General features: G+C 28.7%; 3 protein-coding genes across 3 annotated transcripts in view; 2 read left to right on the plus strand and 1 right to left on the minus strand.

The window, feature by feature from the left end:
• Positions 1-13,506, minus strand: part of LOC122524868 (26S proteasome non-ATPase regulatory subunit 1) — a 62,204-nt gene extending 48,698 nt beyond the window's left edge. The window contains exons 1-10 of the mRNA XM_043647356.1: positions 13,340-13,506; positions 12,973-13,090; positions 12,730-12,899; positions 12,442-12,650; positions 11,851-12,309; positions 11,528-11,754; positions 11,201-11,453; positions 10,915-11,103; positions 6,759-6,974; positions 6,474-6,538 (exon numbers count right to left, since the gene is read on the minus strand). Of these exons, the coding sequence (XP_043503291.1) occupies positions 6,474-6,538; positions 6,759-6,974; positions 10,915-11,103; positions 11,201-11,453; positions 11,528-11,754; positions 11,851-12,309; positions 12,442-12,650; positions 12,730-12,899; positions 12,973-13,090; positions 13,340-13,358 (1,925 nt within the window). The 5' untranslated portion in view covers positions 13,359-13,506. The remainder of the gene's footprint in view (positions 1-6,473; positions 6,539-6,758; positions 6,975-10,914; positions 11,104-11,200; positions 11,454-11,527; positions 11,755-11,850; positions 12,310-12,441; positions 12,651-12,729; positions 12,900-12,972; positions 13,091-13,339) is intronic.
• LOC122524872 (phospholipase A1 VesT1.02-like) lies at positions 9,120-10,844 on the plus strand. Its single transcript, XM_043647363.1, has 7 exons — positions 9,120-9,182; positions 9,312-9,480; positions 9,632-9,780; positions 9,863-10,111; positions 10,200-10,391; positions 10,477-10,624; positions 10,709-10,844. Exons 1-7 carry the CDS (start codon positions 9,155-9,157, stop codon positions 10,764-10,766), a joined length of 993 nt encoding a protein of 330 aa, XP_043503298.1. The 5' UTR covers positions 9,120-9,154; the 3' UTR covers positions 10,767-10,844.
• Positions 13,507-20,147: 6,641 nt separating the features above from the next.
• Positions 20,148-21,932, plus strand: LOC122524875 (pancreatic triacylglycerol lipase-like). Its single transcript, XM_043647365.1, has 7 exons — positions 20,148-20,175; positions 20,279-20,417; positions 20,657-20,802; positions 20,887-21,132; positions 21,225-21,416; positions 21,506-21,641; positions 21,736-21,932. The coding sequence occupies exons 1-7, from the start codon at positions 20,148-20,150 to the stop codon at positions 21,791-21,793; spliced, it is 945 nt and encodes a 314-aa protein (XP_043503300.1). The 3' UTR covers positions 21,794-21,932.
• The last annotated feature ends 1,538 nt before the right edge of the window (positions 21,933-23,470 follow it).

Below are 23,470 nucleotides of genomic sequence, written 5' to 3' on the forward strand. Positions count from 1 at the left end.
ACCTACAGATCTAATGTGTATAACGCCACCTGCATGAAAATTGGAGTTCAAAAATGAGGTTATTTCGAGTTCGTTTGTTATGTTCCGTAAACAAAAAGGATTTCGAAAAAAATATAAATGACACGAATTCAAAAGAAACGAACACGAGGTGTCTACGTGGGTGAAAGGTTACAAAAAAAAAAAAAAAAAGAATAAATAATAATAATATTTTTAATATAAAATAAATTTGTTCTCCGTTCATTCCTTTTTCAATTTGATTTTTCATGAATGATTCCAACGAATAAAATGTTTGTTATACGCGTGTGTAGGTATATATAGGAAAAATTTCATTTCATCACAAATCAAAGTATATTTTTCATCGTCAAATTTTTTCTGGCATTTAAAAAATACGAATAAAAATAAAATAAGAGAACAAAAATTCGAACGACACGGTGTTTTCGAATTTGAAATAATATCGAGGTATGGTGCTGAACAAATTGATCTGACCAGATAGAAATTCCGTACCACGAGAGATGTTTCTTGTTACCGTACAACACGAGTCTTGGGAATTTCCTAATATTACTGCAAATGCATTATACCCCTTCACTCTATTCTATTCTATATAGATAGAGAGGATAGGTTGCACACGACCCAATGTTGGCCTATTGTGCTTGCGGGCTATTGTAAAGCCGCCATTTTTCTTTCAAAATCTATATACTACATCAATCAATAATAAAAAGAACTATACGCGTGCGACGAGAACGAAAGTGCATTTTGACCATTGAACAATATTTCATTGCTGATACGATAAAAATGTATATAAAAAAAAAAAAAAAAAAAAAAAAGGAAAAAAATAAAATAAAATATAAAAATAAAAATAGAAAGAAAAAAAAAGAAATAAAGAACAAGACAAATAATGAAATAAATGTTGGTACAGTGTTGGTATGATATTTATAAAACAACATTGACATAATAGAGATATTTTCAAAGTGCAAGCAGCAAACAAGCGGATAACGATAAAATCTCGTTATGGTTTTCTTCGTGGTAACGTAAAGGCTACGCACTAGGTGACACGCGATACGATATCCTTGCGATATGCCAACCGCTATAAACTAACGTAACTGCGTCAAGCAGCATTATCGTGATTTCTGGTATATCAACGAAACGTAGTTCGGTCCTTTGTCGTAACATAGGATAAAGAAGATACGTCAGTTTGCAAGACAATAAGCTAGGTTTAAACGATTAAATTAATAACAATTTATCCATTGAAAATGATCTTTACAAAATTTCAATTAAACTAATAAATATTTGTGTAATTTTTACAAAACAGTACTTTATTATGTTTATTATTATTATTAAGTTCATAATATTCAAACATTTTATAATAATAAATATTAATTAAAAATAATTAAAAATGTCTAACTACATATGTACAAATAAAAATGATCGCTATTAGACTTTTCGAATAATTTTGTAGCAGTACATCTTTACGGTATAGTTCGAAATAAAAATAAAAACAAATAAAAAAATAAAAAATTAATTATCTTCGCATTCTCTCTCCCAAGCATTTAATATGAATATTAAAAATATTAAATTTATATTTAATTATTCCTAGCTAAAATCGTATACTCGTCGGATGCTAAAATAACGAGGCTACTTAAAAATGTATTTATATTAAAATTTTTGCAGTTACTAAACTAGATATTTTTTTGAGTGAAACAAGTGGGTCGTAAGAAGACGGGAAAGAAGTTAGAGGGTGTTACGTTGAGTACTTTGGGAAACGAGCGTGTCTCAAAGTCGACGATGACTACGAGGACGAAGACGAAGACGAGGACGAGTGGTTGCGGGTAGGTAATGCATTACGCGCTAACAAGCGGAAAAGCAAGTTCTCGAGATGAAAGTTCGGTAATAACGTCATCTTAAGGATATTATCCAACTATCCACATAGCGAAAACTACGTTCACCTACGTTGGCCGTTCGGTATGACTTATTCGAGAGGAAACTTGAACCTGCGTGAGACTTATCATTAGAGTTAATCGAATCCAATCAAAATGTGGAGTAGATAAGTAAGTGCTTCCGAAGGGCTTTCCATTTTTTCTCCTACCCCTTTTCCTCCTCTCCCTTTCTTTCTTTATTTCTTTCTTACTCCTTTTAACATTTTTCAAAACTTTTTACAGCAATAATCGATATTTTGTTTCTTTTTTACATTTACTATGATTCACAAGAGTATTCGTATTACTATCGTTAATTTTAAACAATTATAAATTCTTATAAAATACAAGTCAAATATGGTCTAGCCAATTACTACTTACAAAAATAATCATTGTATTTTTTACGGATACTGTTGCGAGACCGATACTGTTATCATTTATGTCAAATTATATTTCTCTAAGAATAAAATGTTCCTCTATAATAAAATTTATATATTAATTTGAAAATTAATTAATCTCAAAGTTGATTTTTTTACCTAATTGTAAGTAGTTGAGAAATTTGCACATTACTAATAAATATTAATTATTTAAAATTTACAGTAGGGATGGGTACGAATACTCCTGTAACATACGTTCGCAGTAATTATTCATCCAATAAAGTAAACGATCAGGTATTTAATCTAACGTCACGAACGTTCTCGTATCGATCATTTTATAACTGTATTTATTTAATATTTAATATTTTTGTTTTCTTTTTTGTTAAGAAATTTATCACACGTAGCTATAGTCTTGTCACGGATCATATATAATCCTAACTGTAATTTGCTCGATGGTAACCCTGTATATCGTCCGTCACGAAATTAATTTACATTTAAACTCCCGATTAAAGCATTGATTAAAAGTGAGCTTAGCGAACGTTACGTGGCCTACATTCGTTTTGATTCACGTTTCAACATCGCGCACATGTACTTCTATGTATACACGTATCTTCACGATTAATCCTCGATACAAGGAAATTCTATTTTGTAATGGTAGATTTCTTTTAATATTATATGTGTATGTGTATTTTAACGTAAATCCCGAAACTCGTTCTATCTTGAATTGACTAGGAAAAATTGACAAATACTAACATTTATGAATATTTTGTATTTTAATCAATTAGATAGTTTTATTTTTAATTATATTTAACTATATAAAATTATAAAAAATTGTTATTAGTTTTTAAACGAATGGAAGAAATTAATGAAGAATTTAATTATAATTAATTATAATGAAAATTAAATAATATATTAAAATTATATTTAATTATATATTATATAAGGACACTAAACCTATACAACCAGTTTATGTATCACAAAATTATACCGTAATCGATCGATATCGATATCATACAAAAAAAAATTACGTTAGTTAACAATTAAATTCAGATAACAATCAATTTGATATTAAATTATTAAAAAAATGTAGTAAATAGTAAATAAAACAATAATTACAGTGATAAAAGTCGTTAAGCCGAACGAAAATAAACAATAAAAACATTGAATGCGGAATTTTAATAGAAAATTAAAAACCGATCAATTCGAATATACGTGGTATATTTAAATTATTAAACGCGATCCTAAATATGGAAATAACTATCGTCCCGTTGCGTGTCAAAACGAATTGTTCTAAAAATACGATTTCTTTTTTCTTTCTTTTTTTCTTTTTTGTATTGGAAGTTAAAATTTTGCTAAATCTTTCATGCTTCCCTTTTACGTAACGTAATAGGTAGCTATCTTCCTTCTCTTTCTTGTTCTTTTTCTTATAGTCGACTATAAAAGGAGGTAGCAATTTATTTGCCAGTGACATTTCATCCTTCGGGGATCACCGAATCGAACAAGTATTTCAATTAAGACTTTCCACACCACCCGTTCGTTTATCGATCTTCTTTTCTATTACTGGATCGTGATTCGTTCATACAAGTAGAAAAAGAAGAAGAAGAAAGAAAGAAAAATAAAGAAATTCATGCCTTAATTTATAGAATTTCGTACGAAAACGAACGTGATTTTTCCATATTTTTCTTGTCTTTTTACAATCTCTTTTTTTAATGTTTATTTTATTTTATTTCTTTTTATTGTTTTTTATTATTATTTCATTAATTTAGGAAACTGAATTCTTTCGATTCTTTTAACGTTGAAAAACTTTCGGGCGAGAGAAACACTATCCAATACGGTCTTGTGCTTGGTTAATGAAATTGAATGAAAACGAATGAAGGAGCGAAGAAACGAAAGAACTCGCGGTACAATTAGCGGAGAAGTTTTCAACCGCGATAAGATGTCTATCGTTGAACAATAAAAGTCATCTTTTATCCTGCTAAACTTTACGGTTTTAAGGAGCACATTTTTTCTCTCTCTCTCTTTTTCTTTTCTATAAGTAATTAAAAACTTTGCACCAAGATTTATTTGCAATAATGAGCTTCGAGAGTCGAACTTACGAAAAAGATTTTGTTTTCTTCGGAAAATAAAAAAGATTTAAAAAATGTATACTTCGAAATGGCGTTTCGCAATCCGAGATACGTGCGTTGTGTTTTAAAAATACCCGATAAAAATTGAATACAATTTGTTAAAAAAAAAAATCAGCTGAAAAACTGATTATTAATTAATTTATTTTTTTTTTAACTGTTTATAAAAAACACAGTACGTGTAAAAAATAAATTAAACTCTTGCAACTTCATAATAGTTTTTTCAAAAATAACCTTGGATTGCTCTTTTCTAAGGAAAACTGGCTTATCGATATGGGAAGAACTTAAAAGGAAAAAATACACAAAATTAATTAAATATGGAAACAATGAAAGAAGACGTTCTCCTATTTTCTATCCTTTCCTTCATTTCATCTTATTTTATAGCAATATTTATTCTCCTTGCGAGAGATTCTCGGTGACTGAGTTTTTGATTAACCGTGAGATGATTCAGTGAATCTATGAAAATGAAGACTTACTGGTTGGATGTGAAAAAAAGAAAAAATATTAAGAAGAAGAGAAAAAAAAAAGAAATAAAAAGAAGAACACAAAATTGAAGAGGAAAAATGGATGAAGAATTAAAATATATATATATATATATATATTGTCGTTGCGTTAAACAAAGTAAATCGGAGATTAAATTTTCCAATGGATTTTTCTTTCTTATCGAGTCAAAGTTCTTTTCTCTCTTTCTTCTCTCAAAGATTAATCATCAGGATTAAATTTAATTTTCCAACGAAGAGAGGAATCGACGACGAGTAACCGTAAATAATTCACCGTGATGTCATTCCTTCGAATAAGATACGCATTCTTTTCAAAACTTCCCCAAGGATAGGGAAACGAGAACAATGAATCATAAACGTTAAAGAATATAAAAGATATATGTACATTACCAATAATGCAATAAAGAAAAGATCAATTTCCGAATGAATTTTATTTTCATTTTCGTAAATAGATTGTTTTTCAATAAAAAAAAAAGTCATTAAATAGTATATTTACGAAACAAAAATGCGATAAAGAAACGATGAGTTGTCAGAAATTAATTTGAAAAAATTGTGATAAAGAGTGTTCGATTAAGAAAGAAAGAAAGAAAAAAAGTGAAAATATAAGAGAAATAAGAATCAATTTGATTTCAACATAGGATGATTGTATAGAAAATTCAATAATATCTGCATTATAAAGGAAATAACAGAAACGCGTAAACCCATGAATTATATAAGCCGTTCATTGTAACGAACAATGCGGCTAATGGTTTTACGCAAATACGCAAGTAATTAACAGGCGTTTATAGAACTTCGACGTGATAATGGAAATCCTGGCTTACGCACAGATTGATTGCTACTTATCCATTTAAGAATGGCTTCGGTAGCCACAGTTTGTCGATCAGCAAAGTGATAAATGTACCCATTTAAATCGATTTAAATGCGAACTCAAATTATAAAAAAAGTAATCTTCATATTTTAAACACAAAACAAAAAATTAATTTCTTTAGCGTATTCTAAAAGACTACGTGCAAAGAAAGCCTAAAAATACGAACAAAATAATGAAAAATAAATATTTTTTAATTACACATCATGTTCTAAGCGGAAGTTCATAGCCTCCTCAAAATAAAATACTTGATATGATAAAAAAGAAATACTCTAAACAATACAGTTGATTCGCACGTGTATTCAAAAATCACTATTTTTAATTTATCGATAAGATAAAATCATCACATATCTCTTTGATTACAACTAAACTATTATATAAACTTAAATACTATGTTATTAGCCAATCTAATAACGGCAAGAAAATTCATCATACCTATATTAAACAAAAAGAAAAAAAGAAAATATATTATCAATTTTTTATAAAATTAATTCCTAAGAAGATATTCGCATTAAAAAGATACAACTTTTTCGGATAAAATATTAAAGTATCAAATCTATTTTCGGTAATCTCGATAAGATGAAATTCTTGAAAGATCAGTGTCACGATCCGATTTAATCCGAAAGAAGAATTTTCTCCTCTTTCTTGAATTTTCTATATCATTGATAATAACCATAGTATTCTATGCAGGTACTCACCTGAACAAGAGGAATCCTAAGCCGGTGACTGCAGCCCGCCGGACATCGTCATTTACGTCAGAAACCTGATAAAAGTGTTCGTGTAAGTATGCCGATCTATAAAGTTCAATGGCGGTGACATCGATATGCAAAATTCAATATCGGATTAAGAATGAAAAATGTAAGAAATTTAAATTCTCTTTTATCTTCTCGATTTTAGTTTTGCATTTTTCTTTTTCATCATAGCTTTTTTTTTTATTCTATCAAATTTTGGGGGGTTTGTTTCATTTTACTTGAATTACTTACAGCAACGTGTAGTAACTTTCGTATGGCTTGATTGTTCCCAGTACCACAATATGCCATAGCCAACGTATACATGCCGCTCCTTCGTAAAATCGGATCCTTATCGGCGCAAAGGGATGAAACGAGAGGATCAGCCTCCTCTAGACGTCCATACATAGTAAATGCAATACCTACTGCCAACCCACGTAGAATTTTCTCATGTTGCGTTTCTTGTGCATACTGGAAAAAATAAATCATGAATAAAAATAAATAAATATATATATATATATATATTTATCAACAAATTGTTTTTATTTTTCAACAAACGTAATCAATGGTTAAAGGGATTGAAAATAGGAAAACAACAAAAAATAATAATTTCATTTATGTTATTATTAGTACGATATTAAATTTATCACGTATTTAAATGATTATGATTGTCTTTACTTTGCTGTTAAAACTGCTATTTATTAGTTAAATAAATTGTAATATTTCTAATGAAATATTAATATGCACAACTTGTATTTATATACAGGTATTTATATATTTTTATATTTGTAGAGTCAGTATTTATATACTGACATGTAAAAAGATACGACGAATAGCAAGTACATTTTAATGTGATATATTTTGCGAGGAAAGAGAACGATTTTTCTTCGATATTCGAGTAGGACTTTTTTTCTTATTTCGTTAGTTGCTCACAAAAATAAAAAGAAAAAGAAGAAAAAGTCTACAAATAATTAAAAAAAAATCTTGATCGAATTCCGATCTTGATCATTATAAGCAAAAAGAATAGAAATGCTCTTTTTACTTTTATTTCTTCTCTTTTCTTTCTTTCTTCCTTTCTTTTCTTTTTTCTTCCCCCCTTTTCTTCCTTTTTTTGAATTTCCTATTTATATAGAGTTGAGATTGATTTATCTCGAGTTGAGCTTGGTTGAATTAAAAAAAAAAGATAAGGGAAGAAATAAGTCGGTTTTTAAGTTTATAATTAGCTTAAGTTAGCTTAAAGCAAGGTTGGTTCTAATCAAATCGCAGGAAAAATTAATAAATCAAAATAAACTATCTCTCTTTTTCTTTCTCTTTTGTGATAATACTTTTTACTGGGTATAAATTTCTTTAAAATTAAGCATAAAAAGTTATCTGAAAAAAAATTACAAAAAAATATTCATTCTCTCGAATTAATTACCATCGAGCGAAACTTAATTGTTCTTCAAGACAAGAAAAAAATGTTGGTGACGTCAGTATACTTTTCTTTGTATAAAAATTCGAATCAAATCTTTCTTTGTATCTTTCTTTTCCCAATTTTTATTTACGAGCATCTATTTTATCTCCGACCTCTCCGCAAACTAAATAAACTAAATAAACTCTGATGATCTCGAATTTTTCATAAAATACTAACCTAATCATTTAGATCATTAAAAATTGTTGCAAAAGTTAAGCCTTCCGTTTCTTAACAAATTTTTTTGTCGGTAATATCTGACATTAATCATATTTCGTACTTGCAAAGCAAGGAAAAATATATACCTCTTGAAATAAATTTAACGAGATGTTGAAATCATTTCTCAAAAAAAGAAAGAAAAAAAAATAGAATAAATTCCAGTATCAACCGGATTGAATTTTTTTTTAAATTAAAAAACACTACTTTTCAAGTGTATCTTTACAAACATTCGATGAATAAAATATGAGTTAGTATGTCGAGAAAATCATTTACACAATCGGAATTTTCTTTATTAACATTATCAATACCGCATTGTAAAAGTTTTCGCAATATAATTTGATAGATAATCACGAATGATGATGTAATTTAATATCGATCGAATAGAAAAAGAACTTATAGAGTATAATAAACATTTATGTATTCGAGATTAATTAAATTCTATTGATAAGTCTGGAAGATTAAAAAAAATGTTGTAATCTGTACTAATGACAATAAATGTAATTAGAAAAGATGTTATCTTAAAGATCAAAAAACAATTTTCTTATCGATAATTTTGTTCTTAAGCGAATGATAAAAAACAAAGACGAGTATCATTTAATCTTTACGTAGATATTATACCTATCAAATCGATTGCTAATACATATCAATATGATTTGATAAAACAGGAAACAAAACAAATCAAAAAAGTAATTAAAAAAGTGAAATCGAATGATTTCTTTTCTTTCCTATGATTACTGATTGTGATAAAAAAAAAACACAATTATTTCATAATAATAACATTAGATTTTTGTTTGAATCGTATTAATGCACGTAGATAAACAAATTCCTTGATAAATATCTCGCATTATCGAACATTGTGGTAACGTACAGATAATCGTAAAAGCGAGCTTCAAGAAGAGTATAAAAGGAAGGATTTAGAAGTGCAGAAAAGAAAACGAAGACAGAAACGTTCTCCGACACACACACTCGACACTGTATTACGATGGGAACTCCGTTCGTATTTTTAGCAAGTTAGTATTACCACATTCAATAAGGAAAACAAATATTAAAAAGAACAAGAAGAAACGGAAAAAAGTGAAATAATTTTAAAAGAAAAGAAAAGTTCCCTTTGTTAAACATATAACACTTTATAATTTTAGTTTTTTGTACACTATCACTGAACCTCGCCAATGGCTATGAACCATATTACTTTTCTGACGATAATGGGATTCCACATTTCGTCGATGCTGATGAATACGTGTTAACCAATGACGATTTTATAGAATTAGCAGCTAATTTATCGTCGGTTAAATTTTTACTCTATACACGGTTAGTATTGACACATGTTTCTATTTATTTAATTTAATATTTTTTTTATATTTTGGGTTAAAAAAAAATATTTTTTAGTAAAAATAATAATTTATCAGTATATATAATATTGACCAAAAGATATTGGAAAAAATGATATATGCTATTTCAGACAAAATCCTACCAATGGTTATCTTTTAAAATTGGGCGATTCGGAGAATCTTATTAATTCTAATTGGAATAGATCTAATCCTACGAGAATTGTCACGCATGGCTGGCGCGGTGATGGCAATAGTAATTCCTGCGTAGAAATTCGTGATGGTATGTAAATTTAATAAAAATGCATTATATTTTAATTATATCTCCTCAAATAAAAATTAATATTAATTTTCTATTTATACAGCATTTTTAAAAGTAAGCGATTATAATGTTATCGTGATTGATTGGGGAGTTGTTGCAAAGGACATAATTTATAGTAAAGTCAAAGCATGTATACCTAACGTTGCCAAATACGTCAGTACATTTATAAATTATCTAGACTTTTTGGACGAAATTGAACTTGATAAAACATTAATGATCGGTCACTCTTTGGGTGCACATCTTATCTCACTCTCAGCTAAAAATACTGATGGTCAAATTGAAGAAGTACTCGGTATGTTGAAAAATATACATTTAAAAAAACACAAACAAAAAAATATCTTTTTGTTCAACGAATTATTTAATAATGATTTTACTGCTAGGTCTTGATCCAGCAGGACCAGGTTACCATATTAATGATCCGAATACAAGAATCCATAAATCTCATGCCAACTATGTACAAATAATTCATACAAATGCTGGAAGATTAGGTTTAAAAGGTAATATTGGTTCGTCAGATTTCCATATGAACGGTGGAAAGTTACAACCTGGATGTGGTACTTGGGATATAATAGGTACTTCGTTCTTCTATCAAGTTTAATTCTACTCCCTTTTTAAGGTACATTATTTCTTGTAATAGTATTTTTTTTTCTTTTTTAGTAGGAAGTTGTGCTCACGCAAGATCATATCAATATTTTGCCGAATCTATTGTAAATCGTCATGGTTTCCGAGCTACTCCCGTTACGTGCAATAAATCACCTTTTACCTGTCCTAGCGTATACATGGGTGGACCTACTCTTGATCATTCGTAAGTTGTCATTATAATCTTATACTTCTATTTTATTTTTCATATTTATTAATTTTAAATTAATTATTATTTATAATTTTGTAGTGCTCAAGGAGCTTACGTGCTGCCTACTGCCAGTAAACCTCCTTTTGCTTTAGGATAATTATTGCGATATTTTTTATTTTATCAAAAAGTTGTAAATACGTATTATATTTTAATAAAATAATTTTTCGACATATTTTTTAAACGCGATTTTTTCTAGTATTTAAAATTATGAAATATATACATATAAATACATAAAATATACTTACCGCTACCATGTCTTCGATAGCTTGCGGAGATTTAGAACCCAACATGACCATTCCCATTGCAATTCCTGCTGCTTCACCAGTAACTGCATCATCTTGATATAAATTAAATTTCAATTGCTCATATACATCTTGACGATGAGAACCCATGGCTGCTAAACCAAGTCCTAAGCAACCACCATGACGGACCATCTAAAATTTTAGATGTTTATTTTTAAGTAAAGATGTAAACAAAATATAAAGATATAAAGAAGAAAATATATTTATAAAAGACAATTTCTGACAATACCTCATTCTGTGCATCTTTTAGTTGACCTAACAGATAATCTGTTATAGCAGCACCATGATTTGCATGAATTAACCCAAGTGCATAGAGACCTCCACCTTCCGAATAACCTGCACCAGCTCCAGTATCACGTGGCAAATAAGATTGCATTAATGCTAATGCTTCTTGTTCGTGGCCCCTGTGAATAACACCTAAAGAAGCTGTTGCTGTCAACTTGGCCCAGTTTGTAGCACGAGCTAACCATTCCAAATTATCTCTATAAATTAAAATCAATCATTTATAGAACCTACATAAAAATATGATATACTATATATTTACTATAAGACATACCTTAAAAATTGATCACTGGTAGTACCAGAATGCATAAATGCATTTGCTATCACTGTGGCAGTGTGGCAAATGGATACACGTATGGCATCCTTTGTATTTTTTAATATTAACATATCTGTATGATTACTACGAATTAGAAATTGTAAATGTAAATCAATTGATACTTCTCCTCCCAAAATGCTGGACAAAGCATCGACACGTTCTTGTTGTTCCTTTTCTTCAGGACTCTAAAAATGAATAATCAATCAAAAATAACCATGATAAGACATAAATAACCAAATAAGACAAATTTAACGAAACAGTTCCAATAAACATATACGTACTAAGCTGTCGATACTACGTTGAGTCTTTTCTTCTACTACTGGTGTACTACTTTCAGTCTCCATATTGGTAGAATTAGAACTAGTTTCAGCAGTTGGTTTAGCAGCAGGCTTAATAATTGGTTTTACCATAAGAGCTGATGGTATCGGAGCAGTGGCTCGCAATGCTTGTAAAACACGACCAAGGAACTGTTGCGTAGCTGATTCATATAAATCAAAGGCAATTTGATAGGCCATCAAGACACAATCTTGTGAACCTTTGCTAAGTTTATCTAAAAGTTCTGCAACGGCTAATGGATCATCAAGAAAGATGAGGCACTGACACATATTAACGTAATCAGGTGTTCCCAAATTACGATAAAGGTTTACTAAGCAACGTAGTACAGTATTACGGAAGCCCCTATTTTGAATGAGACTCATAACAACTTGGAATGCGTATGACAGCATGCCACTTATATCATCCTGTATGGAAACAAAAAGAAGAAAAAAAACGCAAAAAAAAAGAGAAAAAAAAGAAAGAGAAGAAAGAAAAAAGCAATTATATAAAACCTCATTTGATATTAAATAATATAAAATATTTACTTTGTTTCTTACAGATTGCATAATAGCAGCTTCAAAAACATCCATTCTGCGTGTTTCAAGAGCAAGACCAAGTGCCTGACGATATTGATTGTCTTCTAGGCAACGATGAAACATCCTATTAACAATTCCTTCAAGTCTTGGATCTATTCCCTTACTACCGGGTGGTAATTTTCCCTCAGCTTCCAATACTCGTTGTTGAGTATAATAATCAATGCATTTAGCTATAAAAATGATACTATCAATATAGAGAATACAAAGAAAAGTTTTTTATTCGTACTAAGAAAATAGAATATGTTATACCTATGGTAGTATCAACGTATTCATTGCGAGCATTAACATCAAACAGTTCACCTGCACCAAGAGCATAAGTAAGGGAATCTTCAAAACTTCCTAGATGGTAATAAACTTTACTGGCCACTAATGCAGCCAATTCGTGTTGATTAAACGACTTGTCTTCATGTAGAATTTCACTAAAATATTAAACAGACTTCATTGATCTGTATAATCTTTTTTATATCAACGACATTTAAACTATTCACATACATCTTTTCAATCGCTTCAGAAATTTCAGGCCAAAATTCATCTACTATCATATCCAGCTTCTTCAGAGCAAACACCTTTAATTCCGGCATTGGCTCCTCCAGCAGAGATATAATACCAGCTGTAAAAACATAATTAAATGATTATCAGATCAAATGAACTTTATATTTACAAATTTAATTATAATAAAATACAAATAATATTAAATACTAAAAAGAATATTATAAATTTTTAGGTTAGGGAATACAGGATTTGCAAATCATTATACATGCAGTAGTAACTGTTGTCAAAGAATGAGAAAGAAAATCTAATTTATAAAATAATTTACATTCGTTACAATAATCTATACGATTTTAAAGTAATAATTTACCTGCAGACGTGATATTCATCTTGATTTTCACCAAATAAAACTTATCTATAGAAATTTCAAATAGATATTAGTCAAGGTAAGATTCAAGATCTTGTCAGCTACATTCAACTGAACTGAAGTTCGACAACCACGAACAGGGCTACCAATATGACATATAAACCTGATAATGGAACTATATTTTAAAAATACTAACTTACATAAAAACCAAGTTTTATAAAATTGCGTTTATAATAAATATAATTTTGTAGGAATTAAATATAACGATTATTAGTCCTAGATTTTGATCATATATTTTATATATTTCTGTAAAATATTAAAAATAAAAATTACTTATCCGATGATGTGATGCCTTGATCTTTGAATAAATTTCGCTGTTCTCGATGTTCTTGGATCATCAAATTATACGAAAATATACAAACTAATTTATCAAATAAATACATTAAAAAATTCAATACTACGTTATTAATCATAGATAAAAAAAATTTCAAATGCATTCATTAGTTCGACAGTACTTACGTTGTTAACAATAATATTTTTGCATCGTAAATAATATCGATTTCTAAGTCTCAACAAACGAAGGTTGCTGTTTATAAAGATCCATAATATTTTTATATTTTTTATATAAAAAATCAGTCATTTAAATATTAACTTAAATTTATTATAAATAAATAGAAATATAATAAAACTCGAATGATATATATAGTCGATAAGGTTTGTTTTGTTGACACGAAAAAGACGGTTAGATAATTATTGATAATTAATAAATAAGAAAAATAAAATTCGTATTAAACATATTTTACATTTATTATTGTAATTTATTTTCTAATTTATTAGGAGAAATTCGTTAAATCAATGAGAAAAATTGAAAAAGTTTAAAAAATTCAATGGCAATACACAAGAGATCCATTTTGACAGTCATCTGGCGCGCAAATGAAAATAGGGTCATAGTAGTTGCGTTTTGATTGGTTGTTCGTATTTCTTGTGTATACATAGTCTTAGCCGCTCTTGGCGGGATATTTAAAACGAGGAAAAACTTATGTTTACACGTACACATATACATTTCAATAAAATACAGATTAAAAAATAATGCAAATACTAGTGAATTTTAAATAAGATTTAAAAATACATTGTAATAAGATATATTTAAGCTTTTAAATTAAATCTAGCAAAAAATAAATAATTTTCAAAATATTAAATTGAAAAAAATAGCGCGGGTAACTCAGAGCGCGCTTTCGAAGTGAAACTTCTTTATCGCAGATGACTATTTAGATTCGACAGATATATTAATTTATAAAAGATATATATATTAAAAGGATTCGTGAGTGAAAATGTAAAATGTAACAAACTTGAATAATTCTTTAGAGTATGAAAACATGAAAACGAGATATCTCGTGACCTGTACGCAACGTTTGAGTGCATAAAAACGAGATATCTCGTGACCCATGTGTTAATTAACTTGTTGCAACAATTATAATTTTTATTTTTTTATAATTTTTAAATTCTCGTCTAATCTCAATTTGAAGATGAGGATTAAATCTAATCCTATTATAAAATCTTCAAAATCCTCTCTCTCAACTATGTACACATTTACTTCTCTTTCTATATTTAGTATCTTTATTTTTACTTTTATTAATCCATTTGTATGATTCACATCATTGACAGACTTTAAGAATATCTTGTTTACATCTCTTGTATTGTCATTTATCTTTATCCATTTCGAGTTTATTGGAGAGACCTGAAAACCTAGATCGTATGTTCCCATTATGTCTATCTTATTTTCAACTGTCGTCTTAAGTTTGATCAATGGTGTGATTATTCATTTTTTTTTTCATATTTAGATCCACCTCTATTACTGAATTATTTTGTATAGTTTTTGGTTAATCTTTTCTCTCTAGTTTAAACCAGCATCTATCTTCTGGGTGGTATCTTATTCCGTTGTTCACATCCACGTAAGTTTTTCATGGTTTTTTTTCTTCATTTCTAACTTTGTGTTCCGGTTCAAATTTCTTTTTAAATGATCTCTTTTTATTAGTTGTTCCTTTAAGCTTTTGTAGTTCGTTAATCAAATCTTGTGTATTTTCTATTTTATCCCTGTCAATTTTCTCTATGATGAATTCCGGAAGGCCAAATGCCACTCTATCTATTATTGTATCATTATCCATGTTCTTATTTATTTCCAGTAATAATTGTTCTTTTCTTTTTGCATATATTGAACCAGTGAACCTCTCCTGTACTTAAAATGATGAGCATATGCTCTGCTGCTCCATCCTTTATTTGAAAAGGTTTTTATAAATAGCTGCTTCCATCCATACCAATCGTTTTTATGTTATTAGGAATATTCCTAATAATTCAATCTTTGTTCCGTCTATTTCTATTTTGAAAATTTTACATTCTTTTTCGAATATTTCTAATCATTGTCTAATATTAGACGTTTTATAGTTAAATTTTCCTAATATAAACTGATCTGCGATATGGCTTAAGTTTCTTTCTTCCTCTCTTTTTTCTGATATATTTTCTTGAGGTACTTGTTTTAGGTATTTTTCTCCAAATTGGATATTTCCTTCGTCGTCCAAGTATATTTTTTCCAGATCTTCTGACAGCGTTATCCATATCTTTACCTCATCATGTCTTTTTTCTAATGTACCTTTTACCTTTTTGAAAGCCTTTGTTTCTTGTAGCTTTTTATGAAAATTTATGTAGGTGAGCCCCTCTGGTATAACATATCTTTCTCCCTCTTCTGTAACAATCGAGGTTATAGCTATCACTGTAGTTTCTTTATCTTTCGGGGAAGCCACAGCTTTGAATTCAAATTTTAACTTCATATTGACGAAAATTGTCATTTTATAATATGTTTCTATGTCGAGGGTTTCGATTGGTTCAAATAAATTGACTAATTAGTTTCTCTGTAAAATAAAAGGTTATATTTTAATTAATATTACTATTTACAATACAAATTAAAAATTATAGACTGCCTGTAAAATAAGAGAAACGACAATTAAAGTCGGTTATTCGCCTCTCTTTCACAACACTACTTTAATCACTCGTACGGTTAATAGCAATTTTAATAATATATTTTTCTATAACTAACTTATAAAAATTAAATACTTCATCACTTTTTCTTAGTCTTATATACCGTCATAGAGGCGCGCGGATCATACTTAGCGCGCCAAGTTTAAAGAGAATTCAAAATTGAAATCAATTCAATTTCATATTTCAATTCAAAATCAATTCAAAAAAAGAAGAAAACAGGAAATCGAGGTTATGCATTGACTTCAGGGACTTAAACAAAATCGTTGTTTCACAATCGCAACCATTCCCTTTGATTGAAGACCTTGTGATAAAAACAAGAAACTGTAAATATTTTTCGACGCTAGACATAAACTCAGCATTCTGGTATATTCCTTTACGAATGTCAGACAGATATAAAACAGCATTCGTTACACAAGAAGGTCACTTCCAATGGACTTGTTTACCATTTGGACTTAAGACTTCACCAGCTATATTTCAATGGATAATAAGTAACATAATTAGAAAAAACAATCTTTCAGAGTTTACCGTCTGTTATATAGACGACTTACTAATATTTTCCAAATCATTCAACGAACATATGAGTCACCTGAAGCAGCTGTTTCAAGCCATAAAGAAAGAAGGATTCAGATTGAAATTCTCGAAGTGCGCTTTTGCAAAAGACTCAGTGAAATACTTAGGTCATGTTATACAAAACAATTTGGTCAAACCTCTGAACGACAATTTAATTGCGATAAAAGTTTAAATCTTCTCGTTACAGAAACACAATTTTGTTTTTAACTGTATTCTACCTACACCATAAATAGTCTTATAAAACTATAAAAATAAAATAAATTTTGAATTGAAATATTCACTTTACATATATACTCTAATCATTAAAAATTTCATGCAAAAAATTTAAATAATTCAATAAGAATTTAAATGATTTCAATAAAAATATTTAGTAAATATTAATAAACGTAAAAAACATATTTTAAATTTATAGATAGAAAAACTTATAAAAAAAAGGTTTTCTAGGAGAATCGAACACTAATATCATCGGTACGACAGGCGAGAACGCTACTACCTACGCCATTGTGTCATTTACCAAATGGATGAATTTATAAGAATATAAGGACTCGTACAAAAAAAGCAAATTTTAAAAGCTTTTGTCTCAAAATTGGCCGGTGAACGAAAATATTTTACCGGGAGTATACCTTAAAGGTGTACTACTAATATACTAAAGCCCGTAAAAACCCGTTGGTACATAACCGTAAGGTCTTCTTGTGAGAGTAGGCAATGCCATGTATAATATGCTTTGTCTCTCTTACTTGTATATGAATTCTATCTTGGATTTCTTTTCCTGTTCAACTTCTGTCACATAGTAATCATAGAAACCATGTGTCGCGACCTTGAATTTTTACTCCAGTGTGCGTAAAGAAGTTTCACTTTAAAAAAATCTTAGGAGAAGCTACGTTGAAAGAAGTTTAATTTGTAATTTTGATTTTAAATGTATATATATTTTATTGTATTTCTGTTTTCTTTTTATGTAGAAGTAGGTAAATGGACGTATATCACAGTAGGACTCTGAATTGAATATATATATGTATATAATAAATATATATAATATAAATATATGTAATATGTAATGTAAATATATGTATATGTATATATCAGAATAATTATTTACATACGTAAAAACATCACGAAACGTTTTAGAAACAATCGTAATCGATAAAATATTAATTTTTTTGTTTGTTCGATTCCTTTTTTCAATTTCATGTGACGAATCATACAAGTTGCCATCGTAACAAACAATGCGGCTAATGATTTTATTGAGGTACCGGTGTCTTGCTCGGTACTACGTTATTTGTGCTCATAATTATGAAAGTGGTCTAAGTCAAAATTAAAAAAAAATAAGTTTATTAGTTATTTCACATCATATTATTTTAAACTAAATTAATTCAATGTAATTTTCACGATATTGTCAAAAATTAACCGTTAGATAGTGTTTGTTATTTCAATATTATATAGAATTCATTTAATGTTCATATGTAATCCTTTTTAAATATCTCGAAACAAGAAATATATGACTTAAGCCACTTTCATAATTATGGGCACATTTATTTTATCGCAAAATAATGCCGATGTATAATGTGATATCGATTGTTGTTGCGTCGTGATGTGTTGAACTATGTTGCTTGATGACTTCGTTGCTTGTAGATTCATGATTTGCTGCTACGATGATTGTGTGATCTTTCTTGTTGTTCTACTGCGTCGTCCGGAGCTGATACGACTTCGGAAAGTCGTTCTTCGTGATGTTGACTGACGAGTCAATTGATGCTTGTTGAATGCTCTCTCGTACTGTTGTTTCAAGGGTTTTTATAGGAAGAAGATGATCGTCATACTTTCCCTAATTGAATTGTCCAATAGCAGCAAGTCCTCACACATAGTTCATTGATGTAGAAAGTTAACGTTTTTTAGGGAATGTGGTAATGGAAAAACTATGCAACGGGAAAGGATTTTAAATTTTTTGAACGAAAATATTTTACCGGGAGGACTTCGTTTTCTCTTGGTAGAAACACATGTGTTACTCAGCACGCCAACATCATTTAAGAGGTCTGCTGGTCGAAGGGTTCGTTTTACCGATACCTCTCGAGTGATCTATGGGACTGTTTGCCAGTTTTAGGTCCTTTGCAAATGTGCTATGATATTTCGTCTGCATCTTTGAGCACGATTCTCACGATCCAAAATAATATCGAAAACTATGCAATTCGACTCATCTCTACCGTTGCGTTATTACGCAACAGATTTTAAGCGAATATGAAAGTTATTAACAAACGTTTGTAGAACTTCGACAGGATAATGGAAATCCTGGCTTACGCACCGATTGACTGTTATTTATTTATTTAAAAATAGCTTCGGTAGTCACAGTTTATCGATTGATAAAGTGATAAATGTATCGACCTAAATCGAATTAAATAATAACTTAATAAATTAAATTACTGAAATAAAAATAAACAGTTGATACGGTTGTAATTGTACATGTGTGAAAAGTAAAGAGAAAACTATTATTAAGTAACCTTGATATTTTGAAAAGAAAAAATAGATAATAAGAAAAGTAGGTGTGATTGTACAGGTGTGAAGAGATCAAATAAAAGATTTTACGAAATATTCTTGATATTGTTGAAACAAAAAGAACAAGAAAGAACAAAACAAAAGAACAAAAGAAAAGAAAACAACAAATAATAAATTAATTTATTTAACGAACTATGTAGTCAACCTTGCGATATTAGATTTTCCTTTCGTTCAGGGATAACAAACAGGATTTGATCTTTCAATATATGCCAAAATATTGTGAAATTGATTATGATTTGTTACCCGTGCTAGCTCTTATGAACAGTGCAGAGAGATAAGTGCATACAATAAATATCAATTATTACGTGCAATCATAATTTCCTCATATTTATGATTGTGTTGAATGGCCCGTGCTTTTTATGAAATTTGAATGAATAAAGAATGTTTTACACATGTACATGTGAACATACAAATTTTTAAAGTGCCATGCTTGAAATGTAATTATTTGCTCTTCATAATAGTATTAACATACTATACTCTAGATCGTATTAACAGATGTGGAAAAATAAATTCGTTGATGAAAACGTCTAATTAATGAACATTGTGGTAAAATAATAGATAATAGTAAGAATGAGATTTAGGAAGAGTATAAAAGAAACGAATTGGACGAGCTGATAAAGAAGTAGAGACGTTCTCCAACGCATACACATTCGACACTATTACGATGGGAACTCCGTTCGTATTCTTAGCATGTTAGTATTATCGAATCTTCCTCAAACCGAACAGAAAGTGAATTAATTTGAAAGAAAAGAAAAAAGTTTTTTTTGTTAAATATATTTTACTTTATAATTTTAGTTTTTTGTACGCTGTCACTGTACTTTGCCACTACTGATGGTATTCCTACTACCATTGCTGGTAAATCCATGCCAAGCAATGACGATCTTATAGACTTGATTGAATCATTATCGAGGGTTAAATTTCTACTGTATACACAGTAAGTATGACTCTCCTATTTATTTAATTTAACATTTTTAAATATTTTTGGTCAAAATTTCGAAATATAAATGAGTATATATAAATACTATATTTTTAGTATAAATAATAGCTTGTCAGTATTTATAATATTGATCAAAAGATATTAAGGAATATTAGTATATCATAACTATATTATATATAAATAACTTCTTTAAATGAAATATATATCTTAAAATTTTATTATGCGTGTTATTTTAGAAAAGATCCCAATGGTTATGCTTTAAAATTTCTCGATGTGAAAAATATTTTTAACTCCACGTGGGATTCATCTAAACGTACAAAATTCATTACACATGGCTGGCTCGATAATGCTTACAGTACACCTTGCGCAAAAATTCGTAATGGTATGTAAATTTAATGATAAGTGAACATTTTTAAAAATCATTTTTCCTCGCATAGAAATTAATATCGATTTTATATTTGTATAGCCTTTCTAGCAGCAGGCGATTTCAATGTCGTCGTGATTGATTGGGAACCTATTGCAACTGATTTTTACTTTAAAGCTAAAGAAAGTATACCTGGTGTTGCCAAATATGTGGCTAAATTTATGAATTTTATTAATGCTATTGGCGGACTTGACTTTGACGAAACATTATTGGTTGGTCACGGTTTAGGTGCACATCTTATCTCACTCTCAGCTAAATATAGTGACGGTAAAATTGGACAAGTACTTGGTATGTTGAAAAATATTTATTTAAGAAGAAAACAAGAAATAAAAAAGTATCCTTTTCTTTAAAAAATTATTTAACTATGATTTTACTGCTAGGTCTTGATCCTGTTGGACGAGGTTACAGCGATGCTGATGAGAATACAAGAATCGATAAATCTCATGCTGAATACGTACAAATAATTCATACTAATTCTGGAAAATTAGGCTTGGATGGTAATTTTGGTACAGCAGATTTCATTGTGAATGGTGGAAAGTCACAACCTGGATGTGGTTATTTAGATATATTTGGTAACTCTCGTTGTTCTGTAACTTTTAATTCTAATCTATTTTTAAGCTGAGTTATTTTTTGTAATAATATTTTTTCTCTCTTTTAATAGGAACTTGTGCTCATGCACAATCATATGAATATTATGCCGAATCCATTTTAAATGCTGATGGTTTCAAAGGTACTAGATGCAATGAATCTACTCTCTGTCTTACTGCAAACATGGGTGGACCTACTCTCGATACATCGTAAGTATTCATTTTACTCTTATATAATATTTCTATTTTTAGTTAAAAAAAATTAAATTTAAGTTCAAGTTAATTATTATTTTTAATTTTATAGTGCTGTTGGAGTTTACGAAGTTACTACTGCTAGTACACCTCCTTATGCTTTAGGATAATTATCGTGATATTTATTATTTTTATTTTAGTATTAAAATAAAATTATTTTTATGTATATTAAACATTTCCTGCATTGTTCTTAATTATTTAAAGTTATGAAACGCATGTACAATAAAACATTTACTACAAGCTATCAAAGATATAGCTGCTGCTTATAATACTCCTTGTTAAGTACCTATATCATTGAGGATCAATATATTTAGCTATAAAAAATATATTATTGATATAGAAAATACAAATAAAAAGATTTTATTCGCATTAGGAAAATAATATATATTATACTAATAGTAGTATCTCGAATTGGCGGGATATTTAAAACACGTACTATTATGTACGTATATCATTAAAATACACATTACATATCAACAACAACACATTACATCGTATTAAATACAATTAAAATGATGCAAATACTCGTGAATTTTAAATAGGATTTTCAAATACACTATATTAATTGTAAGAGATAATTAAATTTTTAAATTAAATATAGCAAAAAATAAATAATTTCTCCGGAATATTAAATAGAACAAAATTTTAAGGGAGGGGGTTATGTTGAAAGAAATTTGATTTATAATTTTGATTTTAAATGTATATATATTTCATTGTATTCCTGTTCTCTTTTTATGTAGAAGTAGGTACATGGACGTACATCACAGCAGAACTCTGAATTGAATAAATATATGTATATGTATATATCAGAATAATTATTTACATACGCAGAAACATCACGAAGCGTTTTAGAAACGACCGTAATCGATAAAATATTAATTTTCTTGTTTGTTCGGTTTCTTTTTCTTTTTCTAATTTTTAGCGCGCATATTATACGCGGTAATTAGAAATTCCATATGACGTAGATATTGTATTTAATGTTTTCTTTTATTTTATTTTATATTTCTTTTAACAATAGATACTATGCGCTTAAACATTTCATCATTACGTATATTCGTCATTCGATCGATAAATACAGTCGTGTCTATAAAATAAAAAATGTATAAATAAAGTCTCATTTTTGAGAGGGAATAATTACAGAAAATCGTTTGATTAGCATAAATATTGTACATATATATAAGCTTGAAATAAAATCATGTCTCGATGTAACACACTTGTGCTTTCTTTTTCTTTGGAAAAATTTTTTTTTTTTTTTATACAATTTTATACGCGAATATGATTAAAGAGAATCAATGAAAAATGTGTTAAATATATTTTATATATACATAGAATAATAATATATAAACGCAATATTTTTCTTTCTTTCTTATTGAAGTAATTAAATATCATTAATCGATTTTGAAGAATTTCAAGCATACTCGTAGATGTATAATAGATAACATGTAAATATATATATAATAATAATAAAGCTTGTAATTAGTAAAAATCGGCGCGAGAAGATAATTTGTTTCAATTAAAATAACCAGGATGATACCGCGTATATCTTTTATACACCATATTCGTATTTTTATTTTTAATATATGTAATGTATATGTACAAAAATCTTTTCATATACGAAAATCTTTTATTAACGATTGTAAAAAATTTTTTTCGGGTTAAATAGTGGTGGCTTTGCAAGGATCGACGATTCTTTATTATATTAATCAAATTATCATCACGTCCTTTTCTCTACCTCCTTTTTCCTTTTTTACAAATTCTTTTTCATTTCTGGATTCGAAGGTATCAAG

This window comes from Polistes fuscatus, unplaced genomic scaffold, assembly GCF_010416935.1.
Source record: "Polistes fuscatus isolate 324 unplaced genomic scaffold, CU_Pfus_HIC Scaffold8, whole genome shotgun sequence".
Classification (NCBI taxonomy): domain Eukaryota; kingdom Metazoa; phylum Arthropoda; class Insecta; order Hymenoptera; family Vespidae; genus Polistes; species Polistes fuscatus.